Source organism: Heliangelus exortis, chromosome 8 (genome assembly GCF_036169615.1).
Source record: "Heliangelus exortis chromosome 8, bHelExo1.hap1, whole genome shotgun sequence".
NCBI classification, from domain to species: Eukaryota; Metazoa; Chordata; class Aves; order Apodiformes; family Trochilidae; genus Heliangelus; species Heliangelus exortis.
In genome coordinates, this window is record NC_092429.1 from 9,626,984 (window position 1) to 9,646,421 (window position 19,438).

A 19,438-nucleotide genomic window follows, 5' to 3' on the forward strand; every position below is an offset into this window, starting at 1 on the left:
TCTAAGAGAGATTCCATCTGATTTGACCACAGACAGAAATTAGTATCAGTCAACCCAGACTGAAGACACAAGCAGGAGGTGATGTCCTGAGCCCTCAGAGCTATGGTTTATAGCTGTCAGGCATCTTCAGTAGCTGTGTCTTCTACTACAAACTGCTGCTGTTTATCGAATTCATTGTGATCTACAAAAGCTTTTCAGTTAGACATTTGCAATACAATATGAGGACCAGGACACCTTTGGCATTTGTAACTTTATTGCAGAAAAAAAAAATCCACTATTAACATATTTTACAAAGAAAGTTGCACTTTGGTGTTGGGTGAGTTTTCTACCTCACCCATCTCTCCTGGACAGTGATGCATGGGAAACCAGAACAACCAGCCCCTGCCCTTTCAGTTGTGTGCAGACACTTTTCAGCTATGCCAGCCTGCACCAGTCCCAGCCAGGATGGAGTTCTATTTTCCACCATTAACTTGCCTCTCTTTGTGCCAAAACCAGTTGCACCCTGCCCTCCAGCAGGGGAAACAAGTCTGTAGCTAGGGAGATTGTTCTGCACAGACAATGCTTGATACAAAAGCTTTGGAGCTGTGACAACTGCCCTTTAGTTCTCATGCAACAATAGCAGGAGAGAATCAACCCTTCTTCCCTATTTTACTGGGCATCCTTACAATAAACAGATGCAAGGCCAAAGCCAACAGCTGAACACAAACTGCACTGCAGCCATTTGTCAGCCACTTCAGAAGTAGTAATGCAGGAAGCAGGAACTACAACCTTACCCAGTTCACCTGTTTGACCTAGACTGGTTCTGGTCCATCTTTGGACTTTGCAGGCAATTTGAGCCCTGTGGGTGGGGAAATTCCCCTTTCCCTGCTGAGACAAGCAATAGCAGCACTGGAAAAGAAAGGAACTTTTGGCAGTGAGGCCTGGTATCTCTCCCTTGTGGGGTCAGTGAGTGTTGCTACTGAAAGGAGAGGAGGGACTGAGGCTTTTAAGAGCAAAGCAGGAGATGATCTCTAGCCCTTGCTGTACCCTGAGGGAGCAACTGGCTTAGTAGAGAATCAAACACTGTAGAGAAGGCATGTGTTCCTCTCTGCCTGCAGTCAAATGTGAATTAGAAAACAGAACCAGGTATTAATTACTTCAAGACTTTCAAGTCATACACCCTGTGGTCTTTCTAAGGCGAAGGGACCTGATGATCTTTAGACTTACACTTACAGACTAAGGTCTGTGGCTTTCCTTGAGAGACTTCAAGAGCCTTGAATGCAGTCTACAGCAGTGATATATTGAGGCAAAAGTGCAGAAACTAATCATCCTAACACCTGGAAAGGGAAGAGGAGGAAGGCACCTACATCCAGGATCTGTCCTCATGACAAGACACTAACTGACATAAAGACCAACGTGAGGAAGTAAAGCAGAAGAGGGAGAGTGCAGTACTGGTTTTGCACAACAACTTTCAGCAACCAGATGCTAGCAGCAAAATGGGAGGTACCTGAGGGAAGCCATGCATTGATCCAGGCAGGGAAATGGATTAAAGCATTTACTGAGCCTGGGCATGGAGTATATGCCTCTGCTGAATGCATCAAGTGTGGGAGACCTGGTTCCCTAATTTTGGTAAGACCAAATTAGTGTGTCTAATTGGCAACAGACTGAGTCTTGTGAAGCCCTGTTAAGCTAAAATTATGCTAATTTTCCTCCCAGCAACTTCAAAGCAACATCAAGCAGCAAGGGCACTTCTCCAGTGGCCACAAAACAGTTTTTCCTGGTTAAAGAGAACAGGTATGCATCTAGGAAAGGAGCAGAGCAGTCTCTGCTATCTCCCTGCTAGGTGTTTCAGGATGGGCAGTGCGAATCCCAGTACTAAAGCTGAAACAGGAACAAAAAAGTGCAAGAAAAAAGTCAAAATAAACAACCTTAAAAATACAGAATGAGAGGGAGCCCAAGAAAACAGGTCTCTACATCCTTGGGTCCCTCAGAAAACAGCAGTCTCCTTTGCTAGCACTGTGCTCACATCCCCAGTGTTAAGAGCTCTTGTTATGGATCATTTGCCCACCTCCTTTGAAAGCAGCAGCTGCCAAAAGGGACAGAAGAGATCCATGCAGTGTGATGGCAAAGGTTGTCTTGGCTAATTGGTCGCCACACTAAAAGGAGGCACCTCTTCAGGGCAGTGTTTTGAGGAGAGCCTGGAGGAAAGGGCCAGACTTGGGCTCTGATTCCCAGCATAAAAACTTCAACACCGTATTATTCAAAATGTCTAAAACCAGAAGCCATCTGAAAAGGATCTTTCAGTTACGTCCAAATCATAGCCCCTTGTTCCTCAGCAGATTGTCTGGGACCAAGTCCTCAAGGCCTTCTCCTCTGGGAAGTTCAGCTGGACAAGCAGAGGACAGACTGGTTGCCTAGTAGCTGTAGAGTGAGAGAGGGGTGTCCTCCATCATGTCATCCTAGAAGCAGAGAAGAGCGTGCTTTAATGAGAGATCTGCACGATGGCACAGAGTCCCAGCCTGGAAGAGTGCTGTGCAGGCAGCACAGCCTTCTCATCCACACTGCCACAGCATCCACCTGCCCAGCAATCCACCCAAGTGCTGTCCTTGTGCAAATCCTGGGTCTTTGGACTGTTGCTCTCCCCTCCTGCTGCAGCTTTTGGAGAGAAGAGGTGTGTGCAGGGGATGTGGAAAACATCCTGCCTGCCTGCTGCAGGGATGTGGAAAACCCTGGCTGTGGAAAACTCCGCTCAGCTTAAAAAAGCATCAGCTTGCTGGTTAGCTGCAGAAGGGAATCAGTACTCCTCTGTCCCAGAAAGCACAGTGAGTTAGTTGCAGCTTCCCTGGAACTAATCCAGCCTCTGAAACCCTCATATCTTTTTATATCCCCAAAGGGTCAAGCACAGACAGACAACCTCCCAGGAACAGAGCACAGAATCTGCTTTGTCATAGTCACAAAGCAAAAATATCCAAATACAGGAGGAGAGGCTAGAAAGGTGTCATTTCCAGGGAAGTTTGGATGGAGCTTCCCTCTCTCTCTCTATTTGACCTCTTAGCACTCCCCTGCAGAGTGAGAGGAAGGCAGAGAGCTTCTTTAGTGTTCAACCTTGAGATTCGCTGTCTTGATTCAAACCCTGGATGGAAGGAGAGGGACCTAAGAGGGAACAGGAGTTGTGATCAGCATTCTTGCTGCTGTAAAAACCCAAAGCATTGCTAATGTAGTAAAAGGGGAACTGCAAAGCAGCCAGTAGCAAAGCCAGACCACATCAGGCTGGGCTGAAGGCTTTGCTCACCATGGGCAGGTCCTGCAGACGCCGGAACTCCATGCGGCTGTTGTGCTGGCGGTATCTCAGGAAGCCCACCAGGCCGAGGATGCCCACCATGACAATGAAGACAGAGATCACGGTGATTACCAAGGGATCAGCCCTCGTTGTATCAGCCAAAGGAGAACTGGGTAGCTCTGCAAGGATACCAAGGGAATGAGGCCAAAGCAGAGCCTTCAGGGGCTGGAATAGCAAAGCCCTGTCTTGTTTGGTTCTGCTTAGTATAACTGAGAAGAAATCTGAGGTACCCCCAACCCTTTGCAAAACATTTTTGCAAGAGCAGGGACAAAATCAGGGCATTTACCTGGATTTTCATCATCACCGACATCCAGCACAGAAGCTTTCTCATGAATAGGGTCTACTGGCTGCTCCAAGGAAGATGTACTGGTGGGGATGGCAGTGGTGCCAGTGGTAGAGCTGATCACAAGGGTTACGGTACTGGAGACAGTAGCAGAGGACATGCTCCCTACTGTGGAGATGGGAACAGAAGAGGTTCTGGGCTCCACAGTGCTCTCCTCTGTGGCACTCACAGGGCTTGTTCCTGGCCTGGTTTCAGACCTTGCTGTTGTGGGCCCCATGGTCTGTCCATCAGAAGGCCCCAGCTGAGAGCTGTTAGTTGTTGCTGCAAGATAGGAACAAGCAGGTATTTCAAAGGATAAAGTGCAAGTGCACTGTTCCATGGGGCTATAAGGAAGCAAATCTGTAAGGAAGATTGCTGGGACTAAAGGAAAAGGAAAATATTGACAACCCGTTGGAAAACAAGGAGGTCTTACAGCATGGCCTCAGCTGAGCCATGCCATAAGCCACAGTATTTAGAAAGTCCTCTTGGTTTTCATGTGTGTCAGTCTGCAATGTCAGCCAACCCCAGCTGGGCCCACAAAGGCTGTTCTCTGGGTACAAATGATGAGCAGAGAAGCCTCTAAGAGCTCTGCAAAGAACTGGAGTTCATCCCTGAGTAAGGGACTGGGAAAAGTCTCTCATCCCTCCTTGTGGGGAGCACAAAGAGAGCTGCCCAGGGACTGGGTAGCAGCATCCCTTAGGGCTGTGTTTGTGTGTCACAGAGCAAAAGTACTCTGTGACATAAGCCAGGGCAAAGGACGTGGTTGTGCATGAACACCACACCAGTCAATGGTTAATCAATACCTGCCTTGCATCAGGGGTGTGCAACAGCCTGGAAGAACCCAAGGTGGGTGGCTCACAGACCCCATAGCCAGTTCCCACTCTGCCTAGAGGGATCTGAAGGTAGGGTAGGGTTCCCCAGGGATGGATGGGCTGATGCTTGTGCCTGCCCATCTCCATGCTTTGTGTTAAGAAGGGGGTGCTGCCCCTTTCTGCAGGCAGCAGGGAAGGCTTCTACCAAGCCCCCAGCTTTGCAACAGGAATGGCTGAGCTGGGCAGCAATATTGTTTCAGATGAGCTGTATAAAGGACTTTCCTGCACACAATCTATGTCCTCATCAGAAAGCAGCCTGCAGAACTGATACACTAATAAATGGGGTTTGCAAAGAGAATGTTGAACTAACAGCATCCTCTGCAAGCCAGTCCCACTGAACTGGCTCATTCCCCTCTTCCCCCCAGCTCTCCAGTTCCCATGAGAGTTCCCAGGTTGTGTATCTTTAGGGCAGGACTTTCTGCATAGGCAGGAAAGGCAAAAAAAACCCCACCTGGCACACTGTTCAGAGGAGGTGTTGTGGTTACACTGCTGGCATCATCGTTGTCGTCAGTTGTGCTGAAAGGCTCTGTGACTTTGTGGTTGGTCTGGTTTTCTTCCAGAGTACTGGCAGTGAGGGGAGGGGAGGGGATCTCAGTGCTGCTGTTGACTGACAAGCTCGTGGTGTGGTGCTCATGCTGCTTAAATGTGATGTCCCCAGGACTGACAGTGGTGGCAGCCTGCAGTCTTTCCACCTTGGTTCCCACCATGGGGGTGGTAGGGATGGAGGCATCCTCCATCTCTGTATCATGAGCTCCAGTGGCATTGAATGCTGCAGCTGTGAAGTTTTTCTCCAGGCTTGTCTCAGGAATGGCAGTAGTCACTGAACTGAAGACAGAGTCTTCCCTTGGCTGATGTGAGGGTAGCACTGAGCTAGAAGGTGATGGTGTCACCAGGGCATCTGCTGTCTTTTGTCCCTCTCCTGCAAAACAGAATTAAGAAATGCTGAGAAGTTTGTCAGAGATCCCAGAAACTGAACCTCTCCATCCCTTTTACTCCAAATCCAGCATGGGTTCACATCTGGGGAAGGGGTTCAAACAGCTCCTCTGTCCTCCTCTCCTCTCTGAAGCAGGGACCTGCTCTGGGGGACTCATCTTTACCCTCCTCCCTCTCAAGCCCTGTTCTCCTTTTCTGTGGGGTCAGCATCACTAACCCCTCCAGCATGAAATACCTCTTCAACCTTTTTAGAGTTGGTTTGGTTTAGTTTTTAAGGGACCACCTGAGACCCATTTCTGTAAGAAACTTAAGACAAATCTTCTTTGGTTCATTGAGAAAGAGTAAGAAGTAATGCAGAAAAAATCCAAGTGGGGAAAAAGTGGTAGTAGATCCTCTAGCTCCCCTGGCCGGTTGAAGTATAGAAGAGTGATATTTAAAAAGCCTGTGTCTGGCAAGGCTAGAGCATATATGGCCAGTCAGCAGCTGTGTGGGCTTGGTGCTAGAGGGAAAGGTGAAATAGGTAGCAAGAGAATAGTACAGCTAACAGGGCTGGTGGTGTACTTCGGGAGCCACATCCATGAGTTATTTAGGAACACATCATCACCACAAAGTGTGACTGTTGTCATAGAAATGGGGAGCTACTCAGCCTGCCACTACTACAAACAGGGTCAGCTTCCCTAATGGGAATCCGCAGTAAGGATCCCCCCTGGATCCACAGATGGTGTGACAGCCTGTGGGAAGAGGAAAATCACAACAGTCTTCCACTGCCTGTTCATAAACACAGATCCTGTGAGGGTTTTTTAGGGTGTAGACAGGAAGAAAACAGAGGGATGGAGCCACATCAGGATGGACTCTCCAGAGAGTCATTGGTCAATATTTTGACAATTTCTGCTCAAGTTTGTACCCAAACCACAGAGGCATGATAAGCCAACTGCAGAAAAAAAATAAAGGTACTGAAGAAAATCAATCTTCATGCTTAACTCTTTCCACACTAGAGAAGCATCCAAGGCAGATGCCATAACCAAGAAATATTCATCCACCAACAAGCAGCCCACTCTCTTACTAAGGCTTTGGGAAAAATCCCAGCAGTTTTTAAAAGCCCTTCAGAATGGTCACAGCTATCAGAGCTCTTCTCCAGCTACAGCACTTAACAGACTCTAAATAAAAAAAAAAAGACACAATACATCCCTGTTAGGAGACCTTTGCAGATCCAGCTGGAGATTTCAAAACCTGGAAACAGTCTGACAGAGCTGTTCTTCCCCAGCCCAGGGCCCCAGTCCCAGGAGGGCTCTCTTGGGGGATGCAGAAGCCCGCAGCACAACCCCGCTCAACACGTTCAGAGAACAAGCTCTCCAGGGGAACCCCAGCTGGGACAACTTAAACGTGAAGACTGAAGGCATAAGTGATGCTCCCTTTGGCCTTGCCTGGATCCAGCTGTCCTTGGCCAGAACTTGCCTCTAAACAAAGCAAGCTGCTCTCTGAGGAGCTAAGGAATAGGATACGCTTATGCACTTGGAAGGAAAAGAGCTGAGCACTGTTTCCCAAGATCAGGTACCAAAGCTCACAGCTCTTCATGTGACAATTCCCAGCTCTAAACCCAGCATTGCTGTTCAGCCCTCTGTCTGCTGAGTGAGAGCCCATCAGCTCAAGAGCTTGTGCTGGGCAATGCTGAAGGATCCTGGTTGGGCACTGGCAAATGCTTGCTCTGTAAACACCTGACTACCTGCTCATACACAGCAAGAGACACACACAGAGCTGCACTGTCATCAGGAGGTAAACAGGAAAGGTGGTGGCTAGGTGCCTGGCCAGCAGTGAGCCTGGCTACGTGCTGTTCTGAATAGCTGGTCTGTGCCTGGGGCAACCTGCCATGGGGTGGCAAGCGGTGATCAGGCTCATGCAGAGGGAAGACTTGGGGAGAGCTGGCTTGCACAAAGGCCTGAGCAACTCTGAAATGGTTGTGCCAGTTTCTGAGTAGGAAAGGAAAGCCGAGGGGAAGGTGGGTAAGTCTGGGCTCTCCATGCCAGGGCACCTCCCTGCAGTGTCAGGAGATGTGTGGGGCAGGAGGGTTGGTAGTGACATGCAGCTCCCCCCACCCTGTGAAAAAAGCTGCACACACAGTTCCTGCTGTCTGTGAGAAGTACAGCTACTGGAAATAATATTTCCCTAAACTGTCCTCTACATCAGTAACCACACAGCTCCTTTCTGCTGTATTGCCCGATGTATGTGACGGCTGAGGAAGTGGTGCCCGGGTGGATGGGCTCATCTGCCATCACATCCGACATAAATACTGGAGGACCATTGCAGAAAGGTTTGTGCTGCAGTGGCAACCAGCCTGGGTCTGGCATTACATAGCATTGTGGTGTGTAAAAACCTGGTTTAAAGAGAAATGGAGATGTTAAAACTGGCAAGTACAGCGCAGGACTGGCAAAGGCAGCTGGGGACCTGCTCAGAGACCTTTGAGCACAGCAGGTGTTGATGGCACCTTGTTTAGCACAGTCATCCAGCCCAGCACATCTCAGCACACCCAGCTCAGGAAACAAAGGGGATCCTGAAAAAAGGGATAGCCTAAAACAGGCTAACAATGACTCAAGCCATTAAGAGATGATGATGGGAAGATAAAGAGCAAGACAAGAGGCTAAAGATGGGCGAGGAAAAAAAGGCTGGTGAGTAAATCCTGATCACCAGGGGACAGAGAGACAAAAGACCACAATCACTGACAGCTCCTAAGGAGTAAGGGCACATAGAAAGCCACAGTCCCCAAGCAAAGCACCTGGGGAAATACTCCATAGGTGCAACTTGGTGCTTGTGAGCATGTGGGTGTTAGGAATGCAATCAACTAACGAGTCTTACTTCGGCTTTTGTTTTAAAATAAAAACACCCCTCCCAGCCAGGGTCTTGTATTAAAATTTGCTACACTGTTGCTACAGTGCCACAACTCTGTTCCCCACATTTTTAACCCCCCAAAAAAGGCATTCCCACACCGCTCCGGTGCAAACCCTGCACTCCAGTGGGGGAGATCACGGCTTTGCTGCACAGCTCATCCTGTGCTGGATGAGACCCAGCAAACCCCATGGCAGCTGTGATCCCAAGAGTCCAACCACTGTGGTTTGCTCTGGATCCTTGGTGCTGGACAGGTTGGAAAATCCCCAGCTCCAGCACTGTCGCTGCTGCTCCAGTCGCTGAGCGATGATGTTTTCAGCTGTTTATCAGTTACTTATGGAGACACAGGTCAGAGCTCGTTCCTCTGGCGTCTTCCTGGAGGATCTCTGCTTCCTGCACCAAATGCCAGGGAGGCTGTGGCTGCATTGCCTACGGCATCACCTTTAAAGGCTCCTGGAGACAAGAGGGAACTTTTCTCTTGGGAAGGAGGTAGTGTGGATGCTTCACCTTCTCTGGGAATCTCCAAGGCCTGACAGTTGCAACACCCCAAGACAGCTGCTCGAGGTGCTGTCACACTTGGATCCATAATAGAGCAACAAAGGTCTTTCTGCAAGTGAAGAAGCAGGATTTGTTTCCCTGATGGGGAACCAAGGAGGGGGCTGCTTTGGATACGTTGCAGTGCCTGCTAAAGCAGAGCTGGCTGGCTCTGCCCTGGCCACAGCCCCGCTCTGTCCCGTGTCTGTGCTCACCACCAGGCTCTGTCTGCACATGGTGAGAACCAGCGATCTCAGACCACATTAGGGCAGGGCTGGAGGGGTTGGAGTAGCAGCTCCCATCAGACAGTGCTGACCTCTATCTGGGAAACGAGAGGGGTGAAGGAAGAGAGCAGCCCCAAGGGAGGAGGGATGCAGCCAGCAGAGAAGCCCCTGCTTGGACAAGGATGGGAAATGCTCCCTGCTCTTCGAGGGAGGAGAGATCTCTAAGCATCAGCCCACAGCTTTAGCCCCTATCCTGACATTGGGAGATTTCCAAGCATCAACTCAAGCTCCCACCAGCTCCAGAGCAGACATGGTGATATAAATATGCAATAATGGAGAGGAGTGAAGGAAGTCAGCTCTGCAGGAGACAGGGCTGTTCCTGCTTTGTGATCCCTGCCCAAGTGTCAGGGCTGGGGGCCAAGTGAGGGGCTGAGGAAGGTTTGCACAACTGCTGTCAGGGAGGCCACACAGAGCAGGGATGCCTTCTCCATCCTCTGTCACAGCAGCCACTCTACCATCTATTTGTTTCTCAGAATAAAACAAGGCAGAAAGACAAAACAGGGCCTCAAGTGGAGCAGCCTTTGAACAAGATCTTGCCACAGCACTCCCATCTCAGTGCCAGCAGCATCCTCTGCACCCTTCTTCTCAGCCAGAAACAGCAGTCTGAGCTCCCTGAGGGTCAACACAAACCTGACTCTATAGGTTTTACCACCATTTCTAAAATCCCTCTTAGAGTGAGATGTAGAACCACAGAAGGTAAGGAAGCCAGTGGCAGGGGGTAACTGATGGGGCTTGAGGGAGGGCAGGGCAGTGGGGTGCAGGCAGCTTCCTACAGAATGAATGTCAAACCACTATGATTCATTGAAAAGGCACCCAAACCCTTCTAAAATGCTAACAATTCAATTTCCATTTAAGTGTAACAGCTCAAGTCACAAACAACCTAGTAAAATGCAAATTTAAAATAATGTTTAAAAAGTAACAGGATGATCTGTAAGTTATATGTATTTAAACAATTATGTTATATCCTCCTGCTTAGCAAAGTACTCCATTAAGTGTAGAAATTATCTTCTGTTGCCAGTTATTACAGTTTTATGGTTGCCAACCAATGGTAATTAAACAACCTCTTCAAGGAAAAACACCTTGAGTATAAATGCAAATACAAACATATAAGGGGATTTAAAACCAAGGCTGCTCGTTTCATTTAGAAGCAGAACTGGAGTAGCTGTTTATTAGACACCAGCTGAGGCTGACCTCTTCTCCTTAACTCAGAGCTTGGAATAAAAAACAAGTGGCAGAAGAGATTTCAAGAGCCCTTCAGGTGGATGCCAGATGCACCCAGGGATGCTGCAGAGCAAACACTCTCATCACAATAAAGTAAGGCTCAAAGACACAGGTCCTGTATGAAGGGAAAATTCTTTGTAAACTCAGCTACAGCTTTAATTCCTTGCAGGACCTCGATGGAGGCAGGATGCCACTGGGCTGCACTTGCTGCAGACTCCAGTGCTCTCACTGCCAGGGCTGATGCCAGGGCTGTTTCCACCCCAGCAGAGAAAGCCTGAGCTGGCTCCATCTGCTGCACGGAGTATGGGAATGGAGTGCTGGGACAGATTGGACCTCGCTGCTCACAGATCACAGCAAAGCTCTTGCGTGGCACCAAGTTAATTCACCACACCCCCGTGGCCTCTGCCAGCTGAGCCATGCCCTGCTGTGCAGGCAGCAAAACTGGGTGACGGATGAACTGGGGGTGCTGAGTGTGGCCCTGGAAAGCTGCCAGGCCAGGCAGGCTGCAAAGAAAGGGCTGCAGTAAGGGACAGGAATAGAAACTGAGTCTCCTGACCGAGAAGGTCCTTCCAGCCCAACAGGCAGGTGGCTGTGAGCCGAGCATGAGACAGGGCTCAGATTAGACACAGAACTTGGAGAGAGTGAAGTGCTGGGGAGACACAGCCCAGCACCCAGCCTGCCCGGGCAGGCAGGAGGACACTTCCCCAGGGCATCTGTGGATGCCAGGCCTCAAGTCTGAACCTCTGGAGAGTGAAAAGGGGAGGTAGGAGAGTGCTAATGCTACTGCCTTGTTTGGTGGCACTGCTTTTGGGATAGGGACAGCCAGCTGATGGTGGCACAGCAGTCAGGCAGAGCAAGAGTTGTGAAACCAGAGAAGAGCAGCCCTGGAAACAGTGTCATAAATGCCAAGCACAGGTTCTTCAGTTCTAGGAAAAGCCATAAAGCAGCACAGACATGCCCAAAGCATGCAGCAATGCCAGAGCCTGAGCCAGGGAGGGGGGTAGGTCCAGCCTGAGTGTCTGCTTGCAGTATGCAGCACCCCAGGGTGGCATATTATGTGGCCCTGCCACATAAGCTCTTCTTCATGCAGACAGAGCTGGGAGAGATGCAAAAAACTCTGCTTTCCCAGATTTACATGAAATCCCATCACTGATTCCCATTTAGAGGCAAGGGCCTTATCCCAAATTGCCGTGGCAGGGCGGAAGGGGAGAGCAGGCTGCCTTGCTCAGCCACCAGTCACACCAGTTATTTTCCACTGGCCACATGCAATTATGAAGCACCCTGCTTGGCAAGAAGGTGCCCAGGAGGTTTCTATGTTGTTTGCTTTGTTCCTTGGTGAAGGGATTGAGCTGTGATGAAGACCCCTTTGCCCAGAGATTGCTGGGGACACACACCCACCCATGGCCTGGGAAGTCTGCCCTTACCTAGAACTGTGTAACCCCAATAATACAGCAACAACAGGGAGCTCTGGCATCAGTCAGCCCTGGCCCTGCTTACCTAAGGAGTCACAGCTGCAGTGGAGGAAGCCCATCATTAGGAGAAAATTAATTAGCCAGTTGCCTTAATAGCAGCCTCATGTCAGCAGGGAACCAGGTCTCCAGTGTTGTGTGGCATGAGCTAGGAAATGTGTCCAGCCCTGAGCAGCCCCCAGAACCTTCCAGCTGTGTGACTGCTGGTTTTGTGAGCCATGCAGGATGCATCCTGCCCTGAGCAGCTGCAGTTTTGGCCACCCAGAGCAAACATGAGCCACGGCCCTGCCCTGAACAGCCTTCCAGGGCTCAGGACACAGCCCCAGACCAGCATGGTGCTAAGTCTTACGAGAGCTGCCTCACAGACCATGGTGGGGATGAAGGCAGCCAGCATTCCTACAGGGTAGCCCTGTGGAAACCCTTGCAACAGGAATTGTGTCTGCCCACCTAGAGGGTCTCAGTGGAAAAGGAGGAAGAGAGGACTCTGTGCTTTGGATTGTCCCTGTTCCCCTTTGTCTGGAGCGATGGGGCCATGGGAGCTGAAAGAGATGAGTACTTTGCTCCTGCGTGATGGGTCAGGCCTTGGAAGAGCAGCAGGAAGACAGCAGCCACCTCACACCAGGGACTTGGGGATGAGCATGTGCAGAAATGGCATCGGAGACTGACAGCATGACATGAGGGGGCTGGCAGGGGATGCAGGGTCAGTGGTTACCCCGCAGAGCTGGAGGTACCACCCTGAGGAGAGGGCTGAGCTTCAGCTCAATTCTGGGTGCAGGAGAGCCGAAGCCATCCAGCCAGGGTGGGGTTGGGTCTGTCCACTCCCCCTCGCTCTGGGCAAACAAGAGGGAAAAAAAATAATGGCAAATCTGCGGGGTGTGCAAGCAGACACACTGCCTGCCTGTGTGTGCAGCCTCGGGTGCTGACAGATGGGTCTTTATGCTTTTGCTCTGCTTCTGGCCCCCGTACTGTCCCCGCTGGTTGCAAGGCAGCTCAGCGTGGGAGGGGGAGGCAGCAAAATGCCCAGATCAAAATTACTTGGAGTTTTATTTGTAAGGCTAACGGTGCTGGAGGAAGTGGATTTCCGCAGGCAGCAAAGAAAGGCTGCATTGAGAGGCTGGGGTGGGCAGAGTGCAGGGGATGCGACAGCCCCAGCCCCTCTGCAGCTCCACAGCAAACTCAGCCAGGGAATGGGAGCTGCCGGACAGGGGGGGAACTGCACCAGAAGCAGGGCAGAGCAGAGCTCATAGAGCCAGAACAAACCTGGTTTTGGACGGATTTGTCCAGAACTGTTGACTTTGGGGCCAGTCTCCAGGTGGACCTTTCCCTCCCCCATCACTGTGCTCCTGGGATTCCCTGGTGCCTCATTAAGGGTTGTGCTTGCCATGGAGCAGTTTTTCATTGGTGGCAGCTATTCCATTCTATCTATTATCACAAAACATTTGCTCTCTCAGCCATGGCTGGGATTAGCTAGTGGATCCAAAATCCATGAGGACAAGGTTCCTCAGCTGCATAGGTGCCATTTCCTAAAGCTGTGAAGAGATTTTGAGATTGGGACACCAAGCATGAAAGATTCCAGGAAAAATTGAGGGCAACCTTAATTCTGCTACATCCCAGCAGTTTAAGTCTTGGATTCTGCAATAAGAGGGCTTCTGTGAGCCAGCTGGGGCAGGGGGCTCCCCAGGGGTACCCCAGTGTGCTGGGGGCAGGAAAACACTGCAAGACACAGGGAAAAGGAATCCAGTGGCAGCCCTGAGCTCCTCCTCCTCCTCTCTCCAATCCTGAGTCGTTCCTCTGCCAGAGGCCAGTCACCTCCCAGCACCCTGTCACAGTACAGCCACCCTCACACAGGGAGCACAGCGTCCCCCCAGGCTTTGCCCACAGAAAGAGGGCTGTTTTGGGACTGTTTTCCCATGCTCAACCTCAAACTCAGCCAAACCGCATCTGGCGCCCAAAATCCCAGCCCGAGCGCTACTCTGCTGCCAGGACGCAGCCTTGCAGTCACCTACCCTACAGTTTTACCAGCTCAGTCAGTTACTACAAAACTGAGGTTTTATGTCTCACTCCTCAGTTTCTGCTGCTGCCGTCACCGTGCTGTGATCTGGCCCAAGGGTTTTTTTCTCAGCCACAAAGAAGAAGAAATTCGTTTACTTCCCACAGCCCAGGCAAACCTCTAAATGCCAGCTGCGACTCTGTCACTGTCACGGTCAGAGGGGTGGCGACAGCTCCCTGGCTGAGGGCACGGTCCCAGCCACACGGCGTGTGGGTGTCGGTGGAGAGGGGGCTGCCAGCTCCACGCTGCAGGCTGCGCCTGCCCACGTGGGGACATGTTGCTCCTGGAGCCGAGCCGAAATACAGCCTGGGAGAGGCTGCCCGGGCCGGGGTCTGGGTTCTGCTTCGTCCCGGACACCGGCATCGCCTCCTCTCCCGCACCACAATGGGACGGGGCACCCTGAGCCTGCGGGCAGGCGGCAGAGCTCGGCACCCAAGAGCTGCCGTGGCGGTGCGTGCAGTGCTGGGTATTGGTGGGCGACTGGCTCCGGGCTCGCTGCTCCCCACCCCGCGCATCCCTTCGGCTCTCCCGCCGGGCCGGGGAGGGGAACTCGGCCGGGTTCCGCTGGCGGGGAAGCAGCGCCCGCGGGGTGAGCGCTGACTGCAGCTGCCTTGTATGGGCAAGGCCGGCCCGGCTGGCCTCGCTGCTGCCTTTGAGCGCGGGATTCGCCCGGACTCCCCCCGAGCATCCCTGGGCGATCCTACCTGCGCGCCCGACGGAGCGACGGCGCCCGGGGCCATTTCGCCCGAGTTTCGGGGTTAATCCTGGGGTGCTGCTCCCCGGAGGTTTCCATCCCCGGAGAGGGCTCTCCAGACCCTCCTCCCTCAATCCCACCAGCGCACGGAATAGCGTGGTTAGAGGAGCCCGGGCCCCGGCGCTGCCCCGACGGCTGCCCTCGGCACTGCGCTCCCCGCCGCGGCGAGACCGGCGAGACCAGCGGGACCCCCCAGGCCGTCCCCCCCGCCCCGGTACCTGGCAGGACGCAGAGCAGGCAGCAAGCAGCAGTGAGTCGGAGCAAGGCGCGCCGCGTCCCCTCCATGCTGGGCCGATCCGCGCTGACTCCCCCGGCGGCACCGGGGCGGTGCCGGGGCGGGACGGCGGGCGGGGCGGGCAGCACGTGGTCCGGCCCCGGCCCAGGAGGCGCGGGGTGGGGCCGCTGCCACCCCGCGCACTCCTGGCCCCCGTTCCAGCCCTGTCTGGTCCGGTTTCGATACCCGCGATCTGGCCTCGCACCGTCCCCATCGGTCCCGCTCCGGTACCCGGCACCTCCGTTTCGGGCAGAGCTCTCCCGTTCATCGTTCCGTTCCGCCGAGTCCAGAGAGAGACCAAAGGAGAGATGTGAGTCAGAAGCTTGCAGGCATTGGACATGCTTGGGAACTGTGGTCACAGCCAGCAGCGCTGATGCCCCCTTTTCTGAGCATCCCTGATCCAGCCATGCACCACCCCGTCACCCCACGTTGGTCCAAGTGACCCCAGTCTAGTCCCTCACCATCTCCCAGTCTGGTCCTGCATAGCCTCCAGTTGAGCCTGGCACTTCTGGGTGCTATCCTGGCTGGGGCTGGGCCGGGTGCTCAAGAAGCCACGGCTGGTTTCTCAGGACATCCTGCAGCCCATGGGCCACTCCTTGGCCTCACGTCCCTGCTGGTCTCCTCATTTGAACATGGTGAAGGCTGAGCCAGCATCTCAGCCAGGCACCCTGCATCCAGGCTGCTCTCTGCAAGGACCAAAAACCTCTTTGCTCTTATCATGGTGCTTCTTCCCCAACCCCAGTCTGATCTGGTGAAGCTGGAGTGAGCCCTCCTATCATGTCCCATCAGCTCTCATATCAGCTGTGGGTTCACTCCTCTGTCCCCAATGCCTGTGTCTGCAGCACCACAGGACAGAGGAGGAAGGTAAAACCGGATATTTTTGTTCTCTGAGAAGTCTTGCCTTCCTTCTTCACTATGGGGCTCCTTGGAAGCTCCTGTCTTCAGTTCAGAGGCAGGCAGAAGAGAGCAGGGCTGATACAGAACTTACCATTACTTTGTTTGTCTTTTAAAACAAACAAAACCAAAACAAACAAACCAAGCCCCCCCAAAACCAAACAAACCTGAAATCATTAAATCATAGCCCCTCACTGGAAACATATTTCTTGCCACCAAAACTAAATGTACCGTTTTCTGGAATCCCATTAAGGCAGAAGTAGCTGAGCTTGTTCAAATTTCTCAGCTCCTAGGGGAATTATTTCAAACATATTTACAACGTATTGGTAAGTTATTGGAGTCTTCTTGCTCCCCATAGATGCAGCAGGGCTGCCTCACAGAGCAAAGCCTCCTTTGTGCCGGGCAGGCTTGGGCTTTCAGAGCCACAGCATGCACCACATAACCTGGCATCCCAGCGTGTCCTGAAGCCTGCCACATCTCACCAGGGAGGGACCAGGGCATTTCCACACCCCCAGGCACCCATCCATGGAAAGGACATGAGCTCCAGGGGACATCAGTGTTTCTGTCTGTGACCACGGGTTCATGATCATGTCCAATGCCTGCAATCTTCTGACTCACATCTCTCTGGAGATGCAGAAACAACATTCATCTCAGCTGGCTTATAGATAGCGGCTCTCAGTTGTCAAGGTTACCAGTCCCTCTGCTTTAATTAAGTGTACAGATATGGCACTGAGTATCTTTAGCAGCTGGGGGACAAGGACAACCACGGGCTGTTTTGCCCCAAGGGGCTTGTGAGCAGCATAATAAACCCGGGCAGATGAGCCCCTCTGCAGGTCACTGCTATTACTTTAGATGATCTTCACGCTCATTAGGATTATGATCAACACACTCATGAGGCATCTCCAGCTCCCCATAGCACAGAAGGGGCACCTGGGAGTGAGAAAAGTGACTGTGTTGGTGTGACAGTGTCTTTGCAGTGACACTGATGCTCTCCCATCCTGGAAAAGGAAGAAAAACAAGAGGAACCTTAACATCCCTCTGGTGCGTGGCCACTTTCTCATGGAGCAAGCAAAAATATTTCCCTTAGACACCACACAGCAGCTCCTTATGTCTGTGTGGGCTGTACAGGGGTTCTGACTTGTCACCCTGAGCTGTTCTGGGGTCAGACTGAAAACATTTTTGCAAATCCATTCACTGTCCATTCCAGACAGGTCTGGATAGCAATGAGAGTGGAAGATGTAGAGTAACTTGTGAAAGAAAGTTTTGTGCTCAAAAAAATGCAGCAGCAACTTCTGCCAGTGTCACGCTCTCTCTTGCAGTAGCTTTATTTAGCTCCTGTCCTTTCATTTCTGTCAGGTGGCCAAAGCATGGAGCAGGTCAGAGATGATAATGTTGATTATGTTAATTTAATAGGAAGAAGCAGATAACAGAAAACAAGTGAGTGGAAAATAGTGGCAGCTAGAGGTTTGAAAGGAAGTAAGGGCACAGGTAGGAGAGAGGAAAATGCTGGCCCTGGGAGAGATGTGTAAGCTCAGTGCTTGTGCTGTGTCCCCCAGCCTGGGGCACAACACGGGCTGAGCATCCCCCTGAGTGAGAAGAGCAGTGGCTCAGTTTGGGTGCTACTTCCACCGTCACACTGGCCCCTGTGCCATCTGAAGGGCTATCACCTCTCACACAGCCCAGAGGCAAGTGGCTTCAGGAACAGGAGCCCTTGGTGCCAGTGGTTCACCTGGGCTCTGGGTTCACGTAAATCATCCAATGTCTTTGTGCTTCAGCCACTCTGTCCTCTGCCCTTTGCCACTGAGCATCCCCAGCACTGCTGGGACACATCTCACTCTGCCCTTGCAGAGGATCCCAGCCTGACACATGCCACCTAGAAAACCTGCTTTTCCAGGATGGCTGGGCACGATCAGAGTTGATCTTAGGGTGGACAGGACAACAGATCACTGTGGGATGGGGAAAGGGGCTGCTCTCAAAGGGAAACCACTCGGCAGTTGAATGGATTTGTAGTTCTGAAGGGAGCTGGTAGCAAACTGACTGGAGCAGAACTAATCCAAGGTGAGTCATTCCCTCCCCCCTCCAAGGCTGAAACATTAACAACAGTTTTTTTCATAAAGGCAAATTGAATCCCACCAGTCAGAAACAAGAAAAAAAATCATCAAAGAGCAAAAGATGCTACTGGGTGGCTCACAGGGAGACAGAGCATTTGCTCAGTAGCCTGGGCTATTACCTCTCTTCTATCGTTTCCATGCAAAGAGCACTGCCATTCATCTATTTTTAATGACAGTGACGCAGTCAGTGAACCTGACTTCAAGGCTGAGAGCTTGTCTTCTCCCCCCTGTGCATCTGCCCTGACTCATCTTCCTTTCCAAGGGCCTTTCACAGTTTTGTAACCCAGCAAAGGAAAAAAGCAAAAATGAAACTGAAGAAACAAAGCAGATCAAACAGCAGAGCATCGGAGGGAGAGAGCAGTCCTGGGGGAGGAATAATAAACACTGGGACTTTGCTGGCTTGGGAAATACTAAGGGACTGGGAGACCTGAATGTATCCCAGGGTCATGCTGATCTGAGAGCAGGATCTCTGGGACAGCCAAGCAGGGATCCAGTAGCAGCCGGATGCTCGCATGTCTTGTAGCTCTGCAGAAAGCCCAGGCAGGAGAGAACTGGGGCAGATATGGGGGTGCCCAAGCCCTGAGTGACTGATGGGGACAAGCTGAAGGGCTCTGCTGTGACAGAGGTGTCTGATTTCAGTGCCACGAAGGGCCAGGTCTCGGCACTGTTGTAATTGCAGAGATAAGGACAGTGAGTGTGAAGAGTATAACCAGAGGAGGAGAGGCTGCTGCACATCCCCAGGAGGCGAAAAGCTGTGCTTTCATCACAGAGCATAGTTGGCTTAGCTGGGGTCTGATGATGGTGCACCAGGCAACACGGGAACCCTTTTGGTCCTTGGCATGGGGCAGGAGACGTGGGACTGATGGACACGTTTGCTGGCAGCCTCAGTGCTCGACCGGACTCAGGTCTCTGGGCACCCACCACAACTGAAGCCAGTGCAAGTATTTCTGCACTCTGGTGGCCGCTGCTGCAAATACATCTTTGTCAGATGACCCAAGTTTTCCTCCATAAAACTGGTATTTTGGTATCAGACTGCACAAAAACTCAGAGGCTCGTGAGAAGAGCTGTGCCCCAGGAGTGCTCTGGGCACTGGGGTCTCACACTTTGCACCTCATCTCCTAAGGGCTGTAAGGCTGGAACATGGTCTGATGAGGTCTTCCCAAGAACTGAAGCCACCCAGGCACAGTGACACAGGGTCAGTCCTGGCTCAACATCCTGGTGCTTGCACAGCTTCGTGGCTGGGATCTTTGTGAAGGCCTCTGTGCCACCCATGCCCATGGTAGCACCAGGAGCGTGGCTACAGCCATGCCACAGCACCACTGCAGTGTAGCCATGCTCTGAACTGAAGCCAAGGCTGCAGATGGCCATGAGGAGCAGGCAGGGGAGCACAAGACTGCAGCACTGGTCACAGCAAGGCAGCTGCCTAAATGGGAATTTCCATCTGCCTCAGCACAAGCCCTCTCTGGTTCCCAAGGAAGGGTGTCTGGAGCTGCTGCCAACCTCCTGCCTGGGCTCCTCCTG

General features: G+C 52.1%; 1 protein-coding gene across 1 annotated transcript; it reads right to left on the minus strand.

The window, feature by feature from the left end:
* Positions 1 to 235: 235 nt before the first annotated feature.
* Positions 236 to 19,195, minus strand: LOC139798765 (uncharacterized). The gene is made up of 6 exons (XM_071749801.1): positions 19,019 to 19,195; positions 14,857 to 15,307; positions 4,965 to 5,432; positions 3,606 to 3,923; positions 3,272 to 3,438; positions 236 to 2,438 (listed from the first exon to the last, which is right to left on the minus strand). Exons 1-6 carry the CDS (start codon positions 19,193 to 19,195, stop codon positions 2,394 to 2,396), a joined length of 1,626 nt encoding a protein of 541 aa, XP_071605902.1. The 3' UTR covers positions 236 to 2,393.
* Between the last annotated feature and the right edge of the window lie 243 nt (positions 19,196 to 19,438).

Excerpts from the sequence above, each read along its gene's own strand:
- LOC139798765 (XM_071749801.1), bottom strand. The coding sequence starts at position 19,195 with ATGGGCATGGGTGGCACAGAGGCCTTCACAAAGATCCCAGCCACGAAG. Across the intron at positions 5,433-14,856 it reads CCTGCTCTGCGTCCTGCCAG|GAGAGGGACAAAAGACAGCA; the intron begins GTACCGGGGCGG and ends TCTGTTTTGCAG. Across the intron at positions 3,439-3,605 it reads CGGTGATGATGAAAATCCAG|AGCTACCCAGTTCTCCTTTG; the intron begins GTAAATGCCCTG and ends GTATCCTTGCAG.